Source organism: Drosophila busckii, chromosome 2L (assembly GCF_011750605.1).
Source record: "Drosophila busckii strain San Diego stock center, stock number 13000-0081.31 chromosome 2L, ASM1175060v1, whole genome shotgun sequence".
Lineage (NCBI taxonomy): Eukaryota > Metazoa > Arthropoda > Insecta > Diptera > Drosophilidae > Drosophila > Drosophila busckii.
The window spans coordinates 13,848,182-13,866,491 of NC_046604.1; the positions used below are offsets into that span (position 1 = coordinate 13,848,182).

Below are 18,310 nucleotides of genomic sequence, written 5' to 3' on the forward strand. Positions count from 1 at the left end.
TGCAATTAGTGTGAATGGCAAAACAATCTGCCAAACTGTTGTTATTGCGATGGTTTTAGCCATTGCACATCGCTAATTGTAAAAATTAAAACAAAAGTTTTGCAGCTTAGAAAAGACTGAGAAAAAGAAATTTTTCTTGGTTCTGGGGCAACAGCCGCGGCGTGCAATGAGCGCAGTTTGGCAAATATGCACCAGCAGCCACAGCAAAGCAGCGCATAAAACGAGCGAGAGCAACAACAACACAAGGGGCAAAAACTTGTGTTAACGTGAATAAAAATTTGCATAAAAAATGACAACAACAATTAAAATGCAAAGAATGTACGCACTGCTGGCAACCTTGACATTCTGTTTAATCAGCGCGCAATTACCGTTAGGCATAACGGCACATATAACAGCGCCATGTAATCGCAGCCGTAAAGTCTTTACGGAGGCCTACGGTGAAATAAGCGACGGTCCCTCTGGCTACAACTACACACAGGATTCTCACTGCGAATGGCTAATCAAAGCAAAAAATGATAGTCAATATATAACGTTAACATTCCTAAGCATGGGCACAGAATGCTCCTATGACTATATCTATGTGTACGATGGCGATTCCTTTAACTCTACGCTGCTGGGCAGCTTCAGTGGACGCACACAGCCGCAACGGCTGGTGGCGCGCAGCGGCAGCGTAAGTAGTATGGATTACCACAAAAGGCAACGGAATCATAATTTTCAAATCTACTCAGAGCCCTAGGCCCCACCCCTTTGACACCATTTGCAACATATACATTAACTTTTCTGTTTACAGATGCTCATACTAATGTACAGCGATACCAACTATGTTCTGGATGGCTTTCGTGCTTCATATTACATATCAAATTGTTTAAACAACTGCCACAACCATGGGAAATGTGTCGGCCATCAGTGCGTCTGCCATGGAGAGTGGGTGGGTCCGGACTGCGAGGATGAGGCGTGTCCACAGCGATGTGGCGAGCATCAGGGACGCGGCAAGTGTCAGAAGAGCATTTGTCATTGCTCCAGCGGCTATAGCGGACGACTGTGTGACTTGAGTGATAATCCACATGGCAGCAGCTGGCGTTGGCTGGCCACCGATGCGGAGGGCATGACACCACGTGCGGCACATAGCGCTATCTATATCGAGGATGAGGATGCGCTTTATGTGTTTGGTGGCTATGATTTGAATAATGTGATAAGCACATTGCAGGCAAGTTGACAATTCAACGTAAAAATTTTGGTTTTTAATTAACTTTTTATATTTTTGCAGGTCTATCGTTTTAGCACAAGCCAATGGGAAGATGAGTGGGGCATACCGCTGCAGAGTCGTCGGCATTTTTATCATCCGCATAAAATAGATCATACGCTGCTTAAAGCAGTGCTGCAGCATAAGAATGAGGATGAAGCCAAGCTGTGGGGCTTGACGAGCGATGTAAGCTTCTTTCGCAATATACTCTATACGCTAGCGGAATCAAATTTGCATCAACGTCGCACGCGCAGCTCGCTGCCACTGACTACAGTCAATGCTAATTCAACAGATGAGGAATTGACAGAGTATTTGGAGGATATACTGGAGGAGGTAACCGATCATAAGCCACATGGACGTTATGGACATGCAGCGGAGCGTGTGCCCGGCGGTTTTGTTATCTACGGCGGCAAGCATGCCAATGGCAGTTTCTACAGTGATCTCTGGCAGTACAACAACACCGAGAGTGGTGGCAAATGGAAGCAATTGGCTTTGAGATCCATAGTAAAGCCACCAGCGCTGGCCAGGCATACGTTAACCAATGCAGGTGCACAGCTTTATCTATTTGGCGGCAGCATGGAAACGGGAGAGTTCAGCTCCGCAGTCTATAGCATTGCATTGCCGCTAAGCGAGGACTCACAATGGCAACTGGTGAAGCCACGCGGTGGCAAATCCCTGGATGTGCGTCTAGCAGCGCATACAACAGTTTACTATGGCGCTACCAATTCTCTAATTGTTTTTGGTGGCATAATGACGAGCTTAGCGCGTTTTTCCAAACTATCCGATCGCATATTTGCCTTTCAACTGGATCAGATGCATTGGACGGAGATACTGTATCCACGCACCGCTTTGCGCGACAACAATATACCCAGAGAACGTGCTTTCCATACGGCTACTATATCCGGCAATTATATGATTGTCTTTGGCGGCTATACGCATCGACACAACAAGGATGAAATATGCTATGACAACCAAATGTATTGGTACCACCTAAGCTGCCACATATGGATCAATCAGGTGCTCACTGCTGAGGATAGCTTGTATCCCAAGCCGCAGGGCGTATTTGCTCAAGCGGCTGCATTGCGTCGCAATCATACGCTGCTTATAGTTGGCGGCTATCATGGCAATGTGAATGCGGATTTGTTTGCCTATGAGCTGCCGCAAGTGTTGCGCGTGGAGAGCACGCTATATAACCCGGAAATGTCCTGTCGCTTGCATGCTTCACACACCGCCTGCCTGTCCAATCCAGAGTGTGGCTGGTGCTCCGCCGACAGCAGTTGCTATGGACGCACCATAGGCGCCAATTGCACCACCAATCTGCAAACCACACGCTGTCCCGGCATTTGCCCATCGCTGGGCGATTGTCATGCCTGCCTGGTGCATGGCACAAAATGGAGCAGAGGCAGCGCTGGCAGCTCTGTCACCAGCAAGCTGGGCTTGAATGAGTGCACCTGGTGTGTGCAGAATGCTCAGTGTCATCATCGAGATGATAACTATGGTATTTGTGGTGAAAGCGCCGGCTGGTGGGGCGAACAAGGCACTGAGATACGCACGCCGGTGCTTTGCACCATCAACGATCGTCGCCCTGGACTAACCTACATTAAGTACAACTATCCGGTTAACTTTACCATGCCGGATTATGTGGGTATTGTTAATGCCACCATGGTGGACTTTGCTTCACCACCGCCCAGCGCTTACTTTGAGCAACGTCAGGAGGGTGAAATGCTTGCGCGTCTGCTGGGTTTTGTGCGTCCCAGACAGCAGTGGCATGGCGGGAGTAGCAGCAGCAACATTAACAGCAACAACCACAATGACTCGGCTATACAAGTTTGCAGCAGTTACTCCCGCGCCGTGCTGCGCGCTGGTCTGGGCTTGAATTTGGATTTGCTTACCAATTACACCAGTCAGAGCTCCAATCAGTCATACTGCAGTAATGTGCTGCTGCCCAGCATGGATCAGCCGTTTCTAGTTGATTTCCAGGTGAGAGTGCAACAGTTATTTAATATATAAACAATAAATAAATCTTTGAATTGCTAGGCACGTCGTCGCATAGGCCAAAACACTATATACAATACTTATCAGAAGACCAAAATGGAGCTGCAGCATCTGCACAATGGACAACTGAATGCATTTACATTCGAGTACTTGGAGCCATATTATTCCGGCGATTGCACGCATTACAACAACTGTTTGCATTGTCTAACCGATGCCAGCTGCTCATGGTGCTCGCTAACTGGCAAATGCCATTTGAAGTCGGTGAATGAAAGCGCTGTGTGCAGGCAGCAGGAAGGCAATTGGGCTTATCTTATTAGTCAGCCAAGTCAATGCGCCAACTGCTCCAATTATGTTAGCTGTGAAGCTTGCGTCACCACACCCGCTGGTGGAGAATGCGAGTGGTGGCTGGAGGATGCGCGCTGTGGACGCGTAGGCAAATCCAATAGCAGCGTGCGTGCTTTAGAGCAATGCCCACGTCCTTGTCGTGAGCGACAGGGCTGCGATCAGTGTCTGGGCGAACGTGGACGCTGCGTTTGGTGTGAGGCAAGCGCGCAATGCTTCAGCTTTGCTGTCTACACCAGCGAATATCAATTTGGCATGTGCCGCGAATGGATTGACAAGGTTACGCCCACAGCGGCGACAACAGCTGTAGCTGGTGCAGATCCCACTGTGCGTGCGCTTCAACAATGCAAATCCTGTGAACGGCATCGCAATTGCAGCAGCTGCTTGCGCACTTTGAGCTGCGGCTGGTGCTTCGATCGCGATAATCCCATTGATGGCATTTGCATGCAGGGCGACTTTAGCTACAGCGCCGGCAACTGCTCCTTGGCGCTCAACAGCAGCACGCTACACGATGCCGAGTGGGCTTATGCGCAGTGTCCGGATGTGGATGAGTGCGGCTTGGGTTTGCATGACTGCCACAAGGAGGCCAAGTGCACCAATACCCAGGGCAGTTATAATTGCCATTGTCGTCGTGGCTATGTGGGCGATGGTCGCTTCAGCTGCGTGCGCACTTGCTACGAATTTTGTCAGCATGGCCATTGCTCAGGTCCGCCGGAGTATGTGTGCAAGTGTGCGCTGGGCTGGACGGGCAGTGATTGCGGCATTAGCTGTGGCTGTAATAATCATTCCACGTGCACAGAGCGTTTGGGCAAGTGCGATCAGTGCCAGGCGTGGACAGAAGGCGAGCGCTGCGAACGTTGTCGTCAGGGTAGCTATGGCAATGCTACAGCGGCTGTGGGCTGTCATCCGTGCGAGTGCAATGGACATGGCAATCAGGATTTGGTAAGTGAGCTATACAAATATATATCCCCATCGATGCAGAGCGATTAACACTACGGAATTATTCACATAATACTTGTTATTAATTTGATTCCCTGACTTACAGGGCATCTGCAATGTGAATCATGGCGAGTGCTACTGCAAGGACAATACACAAGGCCTCAAATGCGACAGCTGTGCACCTGGCTATTATGGCGATCCGCGTGATGGCGGCCAGTGTTACTATCAATGCGAATCGCGTGGCATATTGACGAGCATCGGACGCAGCGCCATTGGCTCATATCAGAGCTATCGCTCACCGTGGGGCGCCAGCTTGGAGGTGCGTGAATGCCTTTGGATTCTACAGCCCAAAACGTTGCAGGCTGAGAAATCGCTGCTGCAGCTGGAGTTCCAATGGAGCAGTCTGGCCATGGACTGTGATGAGAATGCCGTTTATATCTACAACAGTTTGCCGGATTTGACGGGCGTGGCACAGCAGAACGAGCTGCTGGCTGTGGTCTGCGCACCTTACAGCGCCACCAGAATCATCGAAGCGCGCTCCAATCATGTGACCGTTTACTATAAACAAGGCAGCGAGCAGCGACACTTTGGCTTCAATGCGCTCTATACAGTGAAGAACTGCGTGGCGGGCAGCTGCTCGCATCCGCACACATGCGATGCCTCGCAGCGTTGTGTATGTCCTGCCGGCTATGTGGGCGCACGCTGTGAGGTGGAGATCTGTCCCAGCAATTGTCATGCGAAGCGTGGCCAGGGCTACTGCGATACGGAGTACGGACGCTGCATTTGCAGCAATGCCAGCTATGGTGGCGCAGATTGTGGCACATTGGTGCAGCGGCATCATCTGGTGCTCACCGAGCTGTTCAATACGCTGCTGCTGAGCGATGCACTCGATCATTTGCGCAATACGATACCACGCTTTGGCCACACTGTGCATGCGGATAGACGCGGCAGCCTGTGGATGTTTGGTGGCTATTCGCCAGTGCATGGTCCGCTTAATGATTTTCGACAATTTGATACGCGCAACGGCACTTGGCTGCAGGTTACAGTGGAGTCGGCTACGCCGGAAGATCGCATGCCGCTGGGACGTTACTTTCATGCTGCCGACATTTATATACGCAAGCAGTGCATCTATATTTATGGTGGACTCGGTTTGAATCCCAAGCTAACGCTGCTGTCAGACTTTTGGTTGTTTTCCATACAAAATCAGCGCTGGAGTGAGCTGGAGCCGAGGGCAAGGGAAAAGCCACCAGCGCTGGCGGGGCATACGCTAACGCAGCTGCGGCATCAGGAACAGGAAGCGCTGCTGCTGCTGGGCGGACTGAGTCTGAACAAAAGCAGATCGCTGGAGCTTTGGCTATACTATGTGGACAGCAATAAATGGAGCGTGTTGCGTGCGAGCGGCGCACGCATTCCACATCTATATGGCCATAGCGCAGTCTATCATGCCGAGACACATAGTTTGTATGTCTTTGGTGGCTTTGCGCAGGAGCCGCAAAGTCAGTTGTATGCATTGGATTTGCAGCGCATGAGCTGGACGCATTTGCCGAGCTTCAATGAGGTCAACACGCCACTCAGTTTGTTGCCGCGTGCGCGTTATTTTCATGCAGCGGTGAGCACCTCGCACTACATGCTTGTCTACGGCGGACGCACGCAGCCGTACAATGGCACGGATATGTTAATCGCTTATGTCTACGCCTGCAATCAATGGGTGCGGCTGACCGACGATGTTGCCCTGCTGGGCAGACTGCCTGTGGCAAGCTATGCGGAAGCTGCAGCTGCTGATATAGATACTGGTGTTGTTTATGCTATAGGCGGCTGGGATGGCAGCGCTAGCTCCAGTCATGTGACACGCATTCAGCTGCCCGACGATCTGTGCCAGCTTTGGAGCGAGGGCGGCAAGTCGCTATGTCGTCATTATATGGGCTGCAGCTACTGCACAGTGGAGTTAACCTACAGCAACAGTTCGTATTGTCACACCGAAACGGGCGAGGATTTGACAAGCTGCAACAACATCAATGGACCGTTTAGCACTAACAAAGGACCTGCCTGCAACTCCAAGTGGCTCGCTGCGCGCAACTGCAGCAGCTTCAATACCTGCGGCGATTGTCTAGCACATTGGCCTAGTCACAGCTCGCTGCCCGCTGTGTGCAAATGGTGCGATGAGTGCGGCATACGTGGACGCTGTGTGCCCACTAGTGTGAGCTGTCTACGTGGCAGCGCCTATTGCCGCCAGGAATCGAGCATTGCCGATCTGAACGAGTGTCCATTGCCGCCTTGTTATCAACTCAATTGCGAGCGCTGTCTGCAGCAGCGTCCCGGCTGTCAATGGGCGCGCAATGAGCTGGCGCATGTGGAGTGCATTGCCAGCGAGCTGGTCACCCTCAATGGCTATCAGCTGGTGCAACAGTGTCCCGCTGCCTGCCACACCTACAGCAACTGCAGCAGCTGCCTGCAAAGCCAATGCAAATGGTCCACCATGCTGAGTGTTTGCCTGGAGCCGAGTGTGCAGCCATTGTTCTGCGCTGGCGGCGTTTGTGGCCTGGTGCTGGCGCCGCACGAGCAGGCGCGCTGTCCGGCACCTTGTCATGTTTATACGCAGTGCGCCAGCTGCCTGGAGCATGCCCACTGTGGCTGGTGTGCGCGTCAGGGCTACAATGGCGATGGCGTCTGCACGCAGGCAGCGCTGGAGCAGCGTCAGGAGCATCCCAGCAGCTCTACCTGTGACTTGATCTACAATCAAACGCGCACGGATGCGCAGTTGACCCCCGCGGACATTGTCAGCTGGCATTATGTGCAGTGCCCAGCGGAGAATGAATGTGAGAATGGACATCATGACTGCAACGCCATCTCCGAGCAGTGCATTGATTTGGACACAAATACTCCTGGTTACAAATGTATTTGTGCTGAGGGCTACCGCGCTGTAGCGGATCAGGGCTGCTTGCCCGTCTGCAAGGGCTGCGTGCGTGGCAGCTGCGTGCGTCCCAATGTCTGCCAGTGTGACTTTGGCTATGTGGGTGAGAATTGCAGCATTCAGTGCTTATGCAATGGCCACTCCAATTGCGAGTCGAGCAGCCGCTTGGATATCTGTCTGGAGTGTCATAATCACACAATGGGCGAGCAGTGTGAGAAATGCCAGCCGCTGTTTGTGGGCGATCCACGTGATGGCGGCGCCTGTCAGCCTTGCTCCGACTACTGCCACGGACATTCCGATGTTTGCGTTGCCTACGATTCCGATCCGGCTGTCTTTAATATGACACGCTCCGAGCTGGAGCGCATTCTGCCTGCTGGTCCCACCCACAATGCCACCTGTCTACGTTGCGCTAATCACACGGCTGGAGATCGTTGCGATAGCTGCCTTACGGGCTATTTTCGTGGCAGCGAGGATCTACAGCGTGCCTGCCAGCCCTGTCAGTGTCATGGTCATGGAAACATCTGTGATGCAGTCACGGGCGAGAAATGCAATTGTGGCAACAATACCGAAAGCGATGCCACCTGTACTGCTGGCGGTGGCAAGAACTCTGCTCAGCTTTGTTGGAGTGTTCAATGCTCCAAGTGTCGCGACTCATACGCCGGCAATCCGACGGATGGACATCAGTGCTACAAACAGATAACAGTGGAGTCGCGCATGTGCTTCGATGCCAAACCCATTGGTGAGTAGGAAATTTAATTATATTAAAATTGAATTGAATCATTTGACCTCCAAATTGAAATCAAAAATAACATTTCGTTTAAATTATTCAAAAAAAAATTGAAGTTAACACGTCATCAAAATAAGTCGCTAATGCATACCGAGCATAATTTAAATTCAATTTTGAACGACTTCAATATGTGAACTGAATTGAATTATTCGACTACCAAATTAATTAACTGTGTAGTGCAATTAGTTTTATGATTTTTATTTAATTTATTTATATTATTTCTTTCACTCGTGTGCAGCTCGCGTAGCTGCCTTGTATAAAAGCAAAAGTTAAGCATTTGATTTGCATTTAAAATAATTTAATAATAATTTAATCAATCCACAGAGGAATGCAAATCGAAGCCAGCGCCATTGCGTCCCGGCCAAACCGTATTCTTTGTCATACAGCCGCGTTTCATGAACGTGGACATACGCATCATTATAGACGTCACGCAAGGTGAACTGGATGTGTTCATGTCGCCGCAGGATGACTCCTTTATAGTGGAGACGAATCTTACCAACGGTTATCACGACATCTTTCTGGACAATCGCTACAATTGGGGACAGAAGGGCGAGCAGCGAGACATACCATTGAATATAGCGTTGCCGCGACACGATAATGTCACCATACAGAAATTGTTTGCACCCGAACGCCGCAGCAGCAGCGCTGGAAGCAGCGGCGCCGGCAATGGCAACAGCGCTGCCAGCATGAGCGAGAGCATCCTCTATTCGCCTCAGCTGCGTAATTGTCATAGCAATGGCGTGCACAGCTTTGTGGTGCACGATCAACATGCCAAGCGGTTGACCACACATGTGACTTTGAATCAATGCAATACGCTGCTGCGTCTGTTTGGACTCAAGGATCGTCTGGTGTTGACGCTGCCGCAACATGCGCATAACTTAAGCGCCACGCGCTTCTTTATAGCGCTGCGTGCCAGCGCTGGACCTGAGCCCAGCTATGGCTCTGTAGTATTTCGACAGGATCAGCTGCACATCGATCTATTTGTATTCTTCTCTGTATTCTTCTCCTGCTTCTTTCTCTTTCTGGCGCTGTGCGTCATTGTGTGGAAGGTGAAGCAAGCATCGGATTTAAGACGTGCACGTCGACAACATGTCGTCGAGATGTTGCATCTGGCCAAGCGTCCATTTGCGCAAATCTTTCTAGCCTCAGCCAGCTTGGACATGGATGGCGCCAACAGTCCACACGCTGTTGTGGCATCCAGCACACGTGCCATGCGTCAACGCGCGCGTCAAGCGCTGCTGATTCAACAACAGCAACAACAACAACAGCAGCAGCATCAGCAACATCCACAACAAATTGAACTACAGCCGCTGCCAGCACAACAAATCGTCAACCTGCGCACTTTGCAACCCACTGAGATCATGCTGGTGGCTATTGAGCCTACCTATGATAATCTTGCCGCTGTGGGCACTGTGTTTATTAGTCTGCCTGGACGCTCCAAGGCGCCGCTAAGCATTGCCTTGGGCTCTACGCTCATCACTTATCCACGCCAGTATCCAAACAATTCGCGTCATTTCTTGCGCGCCCAAAATCAGCGACTGCATCAAGCTTAAAATTATACTCCCAGAGTCCCTCCCCTAGCAAATTATATATAACCATGCTAACCATATACATATATATATGTATACTCTAGCCTAGGCAATTTTTGTACATATTATTTTTAGCTAAACAAACGGTTATGTTTAGCTAAAACGTTTCGTGACAACTACAAGAATTTATGTTTAAGCGCAACAACTTCCAGTGCAAGCGAACAAAAACTTAAGCAACGTAAACAAAAAGGAATTTCATATAAACAGCGTTTGCCAGTTGCTTAAAATAGCTTTTAAAATATTTACAATTTAATATTCATTTATTTTAATAGGCTTTGCATTTTGGCAGCACACTAGACTAGACTTTTGCTGTATCTTTTTATCTTCAATTTCTAACTAAGATATTAATTTTAATTTTATTTTATGTGCAATATATTTTTTTTTTAATAATTTCAATTGCTGATATAGGCAACTGGCTAGTGCTGTTTATAACACATACAACTATAACTAAGCTAACTAATAAGTATTCTATATAAATGTGTATTTGTCAATTTTATAGAAAAAGTGCAAAAAAAAACAAGCATAAGAAATCGAACAAAAAAAGTAACTCACATCACAATTTAGATGCCATTGCAAAAAGTAAATGTGCAACGTATTATATTTAAACAAAAAAATACCTAAATATGTATAACGCATGTGTCATTGCAAGCCCCACGAATCGAATCTCCATAACATGATGATATATTATACTATATGTGTATATATTTTTTTACATATGCATTTTTGGTTTAAGGTTTTTACATATATGTTTAATGTATATTTGTATAAAGAGTATTAGAATTATTGTAAATTTATGTATTCTCTCTATCCCTCCCTTTCGCCTCTCTCTCTCTCTGTTCTCACACTTGGTTGATGGTTAGCAATTGCTCAATTTAGTTTTTAAACAAAAAAGGTATATCGACAAGTTCTTGCACTTTTTGCACCTATGTATGGTACCTATTAATTTAAGCTAAACTATGTATTTAGATTATTTTTATATTCGATCTTTTACACTTGTTATGTTTCCACACTCAAATTCCTTAAATTTAATCTCATCTCTTAAGGCAACAGCAATAAGCAACTAACGAACAAACTTGTAAATCTCAGTGATATATAATTTTTCTAAATACGCACACTAAAAGCGATTACAACAAATGATTCAAATAATTCTGCTTTAATTCAAAATTGTTTCATTTGTTGTAAGCTTTGTCAAATCACAAATCTCAGTGACCCAAACAAAGGTTGTAATAAATTCTCACTAATGGGCTTTAAAAAACAAATTTAACTAAACTTAAACTAATTCTTTTAACGCTCTACTAAATGATTTTCCTTTTCATTATTAGTAAAATTTTCTAGAGGACTGAAATTTAAACCCTGATATTTTTTAAACCTTACGGTTTTACTCATTTACGTCCCAAATTTTAATTGCAATACATGTGTTTGTATATTTATGTAAATTGTATTTTAGTTATGTTTTCGTGTACTATGCAAACAATAAATAATAATAATGTGGATAAAGTAAAAATAAACATTAGTCGAAAAATAATTGATGTATTTAACTTACTTTTAAAGCATATTGGAGTGCCTTATTTAAAATTAGAAATTCACCTTTTTGCAAGTGCGGCATTAACATAACATCGCCTTAGCAGTGCTGTTAACTTAGCAACAAGTGCATTGGCGATTGTACGCCTGCAAGCATTAAATGCAGCATTAATAATTATGCTAAGACAATAAAAATTAATATTAAATCACTTTAAACAGTAAAATATAGCTCAAACTCGTAAATAAGTAAATTGTTTAAGTACAAACACTTAATTGCATGCCGCCACACTTATCGAAATTATGCATGCCGACAACAGCTGTGCGCGAGACTCACCACATTGGAAACGAAAACACGTGTGTGATGTTATTTGCGCGTCGTTAGTTTTTTTTCTATACTTTTTAAACGCGCAAACGGTGTAAATAAATAATAAAAATGAGTACATCGTTGGCACAGCAACTGCATAAATTAGCAGCGCCACAAACATCTGTAACGTTAGCGGATGCACGCAGCCGCGCTTCAATATTGTTTGATCCCAAAGAAGCGGCTACTAAAGACAGACGCGCTATATATGAAATTGGCTTAAGTGGGCTGCTAGAGTTAACGGCATTCAATGCTTCATTCAAAGAGTTTCAGCTAACGCTATTTGATGAGGCTACACTGACGCTGGAGCGCGCTGTGGAACAGTCGGAGGTAAATGAGCTGCTGAATGCTTCTATAGCGAAGTTTATGCGACTGTTGTCGCCATACTTTCTGCTACGTCCGGCGCACATGTGCTTTGAATGGCTGTTGCGTCGCTTCCAAGTGCACGAATACAATCGCAGCGATGTCATGTCATTGATATTACCCTACCATGAGACGAACATGTTTGTTCAAGTGCTGCAGACAATGCGTTTGCGTCAATCTGATGAAGATTGGTTCTGGCTGCGTCGTCTGCAACGTCCTGGTGTGCCGCTCTCTAAGACTACCATCGTAAATCGTGCCGCCAGCGTGCCTTCCTTTTTGAAATTCATCTGCCAGAGCACGCGTAGCGCTGTCAAGGAACTGGGACCACGTGCGCATCAGCTGCAGGCGCAGCTTAATTTCTACGCTACAGTTGTGGTGGGTGCGCTGCAAACTGCGAAACCGCTGGAGGATTGGCATATAGCTACCATACTGGAGTCGCTGCTCAAGGGCCTAAGCTCGCATACCGTGGACTTTGCTGCTGCCTCTTATGTTATTGTGGCGCAGCTGGTGTCACGCACCAAACTGAAGACCAAAGTGTGCAATGCACTGCTGGAGCGCGTGGCCAATTGCACATTTGAGCGTCTGCATACCACAGCGCTGTTGCTGCTCATTTGGATTCATGACAAACAGCAGGCGGCCCAGCCACAATTTACGCCAGAAACTTTGCATAATTTGGTATGTCAGAAGTGGTTAATTGAAGCCTTGGCTAAGCTCGCCAAGGAGCAGCTGGCCATACAAGCTATATGCATGCCTCTACTGCGTGGCTGTGTTGTAGCAATCAGAGAGTCATCCTCTGTGGCACATAGACAGTTTCTGGATAGTTTGCTATCGGAGGTGGCATTTAACAAAAGCAGCGCACAACAATTTATTAAGTATAGCTATATAAACTATATTATATGTGAGCAAAATTAAATGACTTCTTTTTTAGCTGCTTCCTGGACACCTTTGTTGAAACGGAGTCCGCTGCCATGGATACAGATGATAAGCCAGAGGATGAGGATACAATAGTCATCGATTCGGATGATGAGGAAATGCCTGGAATTAAAACTGATTTCCAAACCTGGTATACGGAATTTTTGGAAAAACTAGAACGCCGCTATCCGGAGGCATTTGATGCAAGTGTCAAGGCAGCGCTGAGCTCCAAGCACACAAGCAGCAATAGCCAGAAGGCGCTGAAGTTAGCATTGGGTATTTATAAACTAGACTATAAGCTCGATATTAAGCACAGCTAACAGTTAAACTTTGCAGGCTTTCGTTTAAACACTACAGATGAGAAGGCCAAGCGCGCCTATGAGAAACTCTATCATTATAATCCGGAATGGCGCTTGCAAGCTGTACAAATGCTGTTGCAAAATCTAAAGCATCCCAAGCGTCGCGAGCGCAGCTATCAACTGCTCAAGGAGTGTGTGGCGGATCGCCTGCAGGATGAAAGCGCGGCTGTAGTCTCGGCGCTGCTAACGCTGCCCACAGCAGACTTTGTGGAGATGCTAGGAGCAACAGAATTTGCGCAAGTTCTTTGCGAATTGTTGCAACGTGCACAGCAGCAAAGACAAACCAGCTGGGATGCAGTGGTGCCCCAAACAGTGCAACATTTAACGACCTCTAGCGTGAGCGACAAATATGATGCAAATCTGTTGCTGCTGGCATTGATGCCGTATCTATTTCCCAGCGTGGAGCTGAGCGCAAGAGAGCAGGCAGCGCTGTTGATAATATTGAATAGCAATCTAGCAGAGAAGCTGCCATTCCTAGCAAAGCTGCAGTCGGATGAGAAGTTGAACATGGCGCAGCAACGTCAGCAGTTCATGGATGTGCTGGCAGCAGTAGCACCAGCTGGCGGACAAAAGGCGCTGTTAGACAGCGTGGAGCAGGCGGGAGGCGTGGAGTATCTAAAAGCGGCGCCTGCCAAGTTTACGCATCTATTGCTGCTGATAACAGCGTTTACCAAAAAGCAACTGCTGGCAAGTGATGCATTGCAGTTGCTGCAGCGTTTAGACATCTACAGCAAAGGCTTGGAGTTTAAGCTAAGCAAGGATTCGACGCAGCATGTGCCGCTGCAGCTTTATGTGGACTTTCTGCTAACGCTCAGCAGACAAACCAAATTTGGTGACTTGGCTAATGCGAACTGGAGTGAATTGAGCGCAGAGTTGAAGCTGACGCTGAAACTGTTGCAGCTACTGGGCAATCAAGTGTTCAAGGAGCAAAGCGTGCAAGCTGAGCGCGCTGAATGGACGCGCGTGCTTAAGGAGTTTGTGAATCATGCGCTACCCAAGCCGCAGCAAAAGCTGCAATTTCTAACCAACTTTTATGTGTACGAATCGCTGGATTGGCCGGACTACGCAGTGCTGCGTCTACAAGGCTTTAAATTGCTGCAAGCGCAGCTCAGCAGCATGAAGGACAACAGCTTCAAGCTGAGCTTGGACCAGCTGCTGCACTTGGCGCATGGCTGCAGCGCTGAGTTGCAAGCGCTGCGACAACAAACGCTCGTAACTCTCAAGCTGTTGCAAAAGCAAAAACTGGAGCCGCATGTTAACTTTTTGCTGGAGTCGTTGCTGGCGCATCAGTCGGAGCTCAACATGGACCATGAACAATACGCGCTGATACTGCATACCATACTGGAGTCGCATGAGGGCAAGACCAAGGAGAACATGTGGCGCTCAAAGTTGCGCACGCAGTTGCAAGAGCTGCTGGCAGCGCCGCAGCAGCCGCCACACTGCAGCATAGCGCTGTTGCAAGCTCTCAAGCATCTGAACAGCGCGGAGCTGTTGACAGCGCTGTTGCCGCTGGCGCAGCAAATGTTGCAACATGTGCAACAGTCAGATGGCAAGATGCAGCAGCTGCCCAAGCCGTATAGCATTATCTATGGCGCTATAATGGAGCGCTTTGAAGGTGCTGTGGCACTAAAAGTGTTGCAGCGACAGCCCGAGGCGTGGCAGCTGCTGGAGGCAAGCTTTGCGCTGCATGCTGCTTATATAGAGCTGCATGCACAGCTGCAACCGTTGCCCTGTTTGCTGTTGCATTCACTGCATGCCACAACTTTCGACAGCTTCAGCAATGAGCATAAAGTGCGTTTAATGCAACTGATTGTCAAGGCAGCATCTGAGGCAACAAGTGATGCAATATTCCTAGCAGCGCATAAGCTGCTGAAGCATTGCAGCTTGGACTGCCAGCCGCTGGTGCCGCTGTTGCAGCAAATGTGCGTGCAACAGGCGACAACGCCTGCCAATAAGCGCAGACTGGCGACGCAGCCACAGCTGGACTTGAGCTCACAGGCTTGGAAGCAGGGGATTACGCTACTGGAGCTGCTCGAGCATAAGCAGCACTTGCAGCAGACGGCGCTGCTGATACCCACGCTGTTTCAACTGCTGCAAAACTGCCTCAGCCTGGAGGAGCACAGCACTGTGGAGTATCCCAAGCAGCTTATACTCTCCAGCCTGCTGCACTGCTGTCAGCTGAGCCAAGCGCAAGGCGTGCAGCTGGCCAAGCTGCTGCCCGAGTCAAGCTTCCGCATCGAGCAAGTGGTGCAGTGTTTGCGCCACACGCAGAATCCACAAACGCAACAGCATGCGCTGCTGTTTTTGAGTCACTGTGCTACGCTTTATCCCCAAGCGGTGCTGCATAAGATTGTGGAAATCTTTACATTCGTTGGCACCACAGTGGCGCGACATGATGACGCCTTCAGCTTGCATATTATAAAGCAAGTGGTGGAGACTATTATACCCACGCTGCTGCTCACACAGGATCACGCGCTGCTGCTGCCTGTGCTTAAGGTCTTTGCTGACATTTGTCTGGATGTGCCAGTGCATCGTCGCCTGACATTGTATCAAACGCTGTTCCGCGTGCTGCCCGCTGCTGCGCATCATTGGCAGCTGCTCTGCATGCTGCTGGAGGCGCAAATGCTGCAGGAGCAAGCGCAGCAGGGCAAGCAAATTCTGCAGGATAAAACGCGTTTGGAATTCGCTTGTGAGCTGACTTTAAGCTTTGAGCCTGCGGTTATATTGCAAACATGCGTGCAGCTGCTGAGCTACTTAACTGAATTGCCCGCCAGCAAAGCAGCCTTCGAGCAGGCACAAGGCTCAGGCAACAAGCAGCAGCAACAGCAGCAGCAGCTGCTGTTTGATTTACGCTCACGCAGCTTTAAGCAGCTGCGTCACTTTAAATATTTAATACTTGACTTTCTCTCTGGCCTAAGTTGCTCGCAGCAATTCCAAGCGCAGCTAAGCAACAAGGAGCTGCTCAAGCCGCTCTATCAACAATTCATACTACACACTCTAGCCTATGTGGCTGTGCTCAATCAAGCGCTGCATTCAAGCTCGGGGCAACCGTCGCTGGAGAAATATTGGCGCGTGCTCCTCAATCATATACACGATGTTTTGGACAATGCCATTGGTTTGCTTTCACCGGAATATTTCCTGCAAGTCATCGTGGAGTTGCTGCAACACGAGCTGCTGCCTGTGCGGCTCAAGTTGCTGCAGCTGTTGCACACCAAACTCGCTGCCACCAGCAGCTATTTCACCAATACGGACGCCACACACTTTGCGCTGCTTTTCGCGCCTCTGGGCGGATTTATTGATGAAATTTTGGCTGCAGCTGCCACACACACACCACAGCAGGCTCAGTTGCAACAATGTGCACTGCAGGCGCTACAGCTGCTGGCTCATCGTCATGGTCGCAGCTATCTTAGCGAATGTCGCGAGCTGTTGGCCAAGTTAACACGCATACTCAAGCATCGCGCGCAGGTGCCCAAAGCTGTGCTGGGCAATGTGGTGCTCACGCTCGTGGAGATTTGCGCCAGCATCAAGGCGCACGCGCTGGCCTCGCTGCCCAAGTTTGCGCCACAGCTAACGCAGCTGCTCAAGGAACAAGTGCAGCCTGGTCAAGCACCGGATTATGTCTGCTGCACTTTGGTAGCAGGTGAGTTGGCAACTAATCAAATGAAAATTCTATATTAAAACCATTGCTTGCTTCTAGCCATACACAAGTTATTCCAAACATTGCCTGCCTTTCTGGGTCCCTATCTGCTGGACATCATCAATGCTCTAACGCGTCTCTCCGTGCAACTGGATCAATCGCAGCTGGCACAGGACAAGCGCGCGCTGTCGCTTAAGCAGCGTCTCAATGAAGTCTGGAGCGCTTTGATTGAAGGCGTTGAGCTGCGCATATTGGTGCCCAGCTGTGCCAAAGCCTACGAGAGTTTGCTGGAGTCCCAGTGCTATGCCGAGCTGGGCATACTAATGCGTCAGCTGCTGGCGCCCTGCATCAAGCGTTACCAGAATGCGCAGCTGCTGCCCGTGCAGGAACCACTGTCCGAATTATTCTTGCAATCGCTGCAGTTGCGTTTGCAGCTCAAGGACAAACAGCTGGAGCGTCAGTTGTTGACAGACATGGAAGCTGCTGCATCTGAAGCTTTTGTTGCCTGGATATTGAAACTATCGGAGAGCAGTTTTCGTCCATTGCATGGCAAGCTGCATGCCTGGGCCATGGAGCAGTCGCAGTTGGAGCCGCAGCTTAGCTACTTCTTGTTAACTCAACGCATGGCCGAGGCGCTCAAGTCGCTCTTTGTGCTCTTCTCCGGTGAACTGCTGGCGGATGCAGCGCGTCTGCTGTCCGAGCATCACATGAGCGAGCTGCCTGACGATGCCACCGAGCTGGCCAACTCTGTAGATCTGCTGCAAGCTATACTTGCCACCTTGCAACATATTTTCATGCACTGCAGCGGCGACTATATTAATGAGCATCGCTTCAATACGCTGCTACTGCCTTTGGTCAATCAACTGGAGAATGCTTTGGTCTTGCACGATGAGCATGCGGCCTTGCAACAAACACTCACCAACTGCATTGCCCAGCTAGCTGCCGCCTCGAATGACGTCATGTGGAAACAGCTCAACCAGCAGGTGCTGCTCAAGACGCGCAACAGTGCGCCCCAGGTGCGCATCTTGGCCTTCAACAGCAGCGTGGCCATTGCCCGCAAGCTGGGCGAGAGCTTCACCCCACTGCTGCCCGAGACGATGCCCTTCATTGCCGAGCTGCTGGAGGATGAGCATGAGCGTGTGGAGCGGAATACACGCAGCGCTGTGCAGGAGTTGGAAACAATACTGGGTGAACCGGTACAGAAATATTTATAACAATATGCAATATGCAATAACGATACATAGAAAAAATATGTAAATGAGTTAAAATTAAATGCATGAAAAAAACAAACAAATGCATACAAAATTAAAATTAAATACATAATTTGAATTATTACAAATTAATTAAAAAA

General features: G+C 48.6%; 2 protein-coding genes across 2 annotated transcripts; both read left to right on the forward strand.

Moving 5' to 3' along the window:
- The first annotated feature begins 90 nt into the window (after positions 1 to 90).
- On the forward strand, positions 91 to 9,826 carry LOC108608097 (multiple epidermal growth factor-like domains protein 8). Its single transcript, XM_017999302.1, has 6 exons — positions 91 to 670; positions 791 to 1,207; positions 1,268 to 3,223; positions 3,281 to 4,522; positions 4,626 to 8,169; positions 8,542 to 9,826. Exons 1-6 carry the CDS (start codon positions 290 to 292, stop codon positions 9,768 to 9,770), a joined length of 8,769 nt encoding a protein of 2,922 aa, XP_017854791.1. The 5' UTR covers positions 91 to 289; the 3' UTR covers positions 9,771 to 9,826.
- A 1,934-nt stretch (positions 9,827 to 11,760) lies between these two features.
- LOC108608462 (HEAT repeat-containing protein 1 homolog) lies at positions 11,761 to 18,243 on the forward strand. Its single transcript, XM_017999846.1, has 4 exons — positions 11,761 to 12,923; positions 12,980 to 13,239; positions 13,300 to 16,962; positions 17,020 to 18,243. Exons 1-4 carry the CDS (start codon positions 11,761 to 11,763, stop codon positions 18,171 to 18,173), a joined length of 6,240 nt encoding a protein of 2,079 aa, XP_017855335.1. The 3' UTR covers positions 18,174 to 18,243.
- Positions 18,244 to 18,310: the final 67 nt, after the last annotated feature.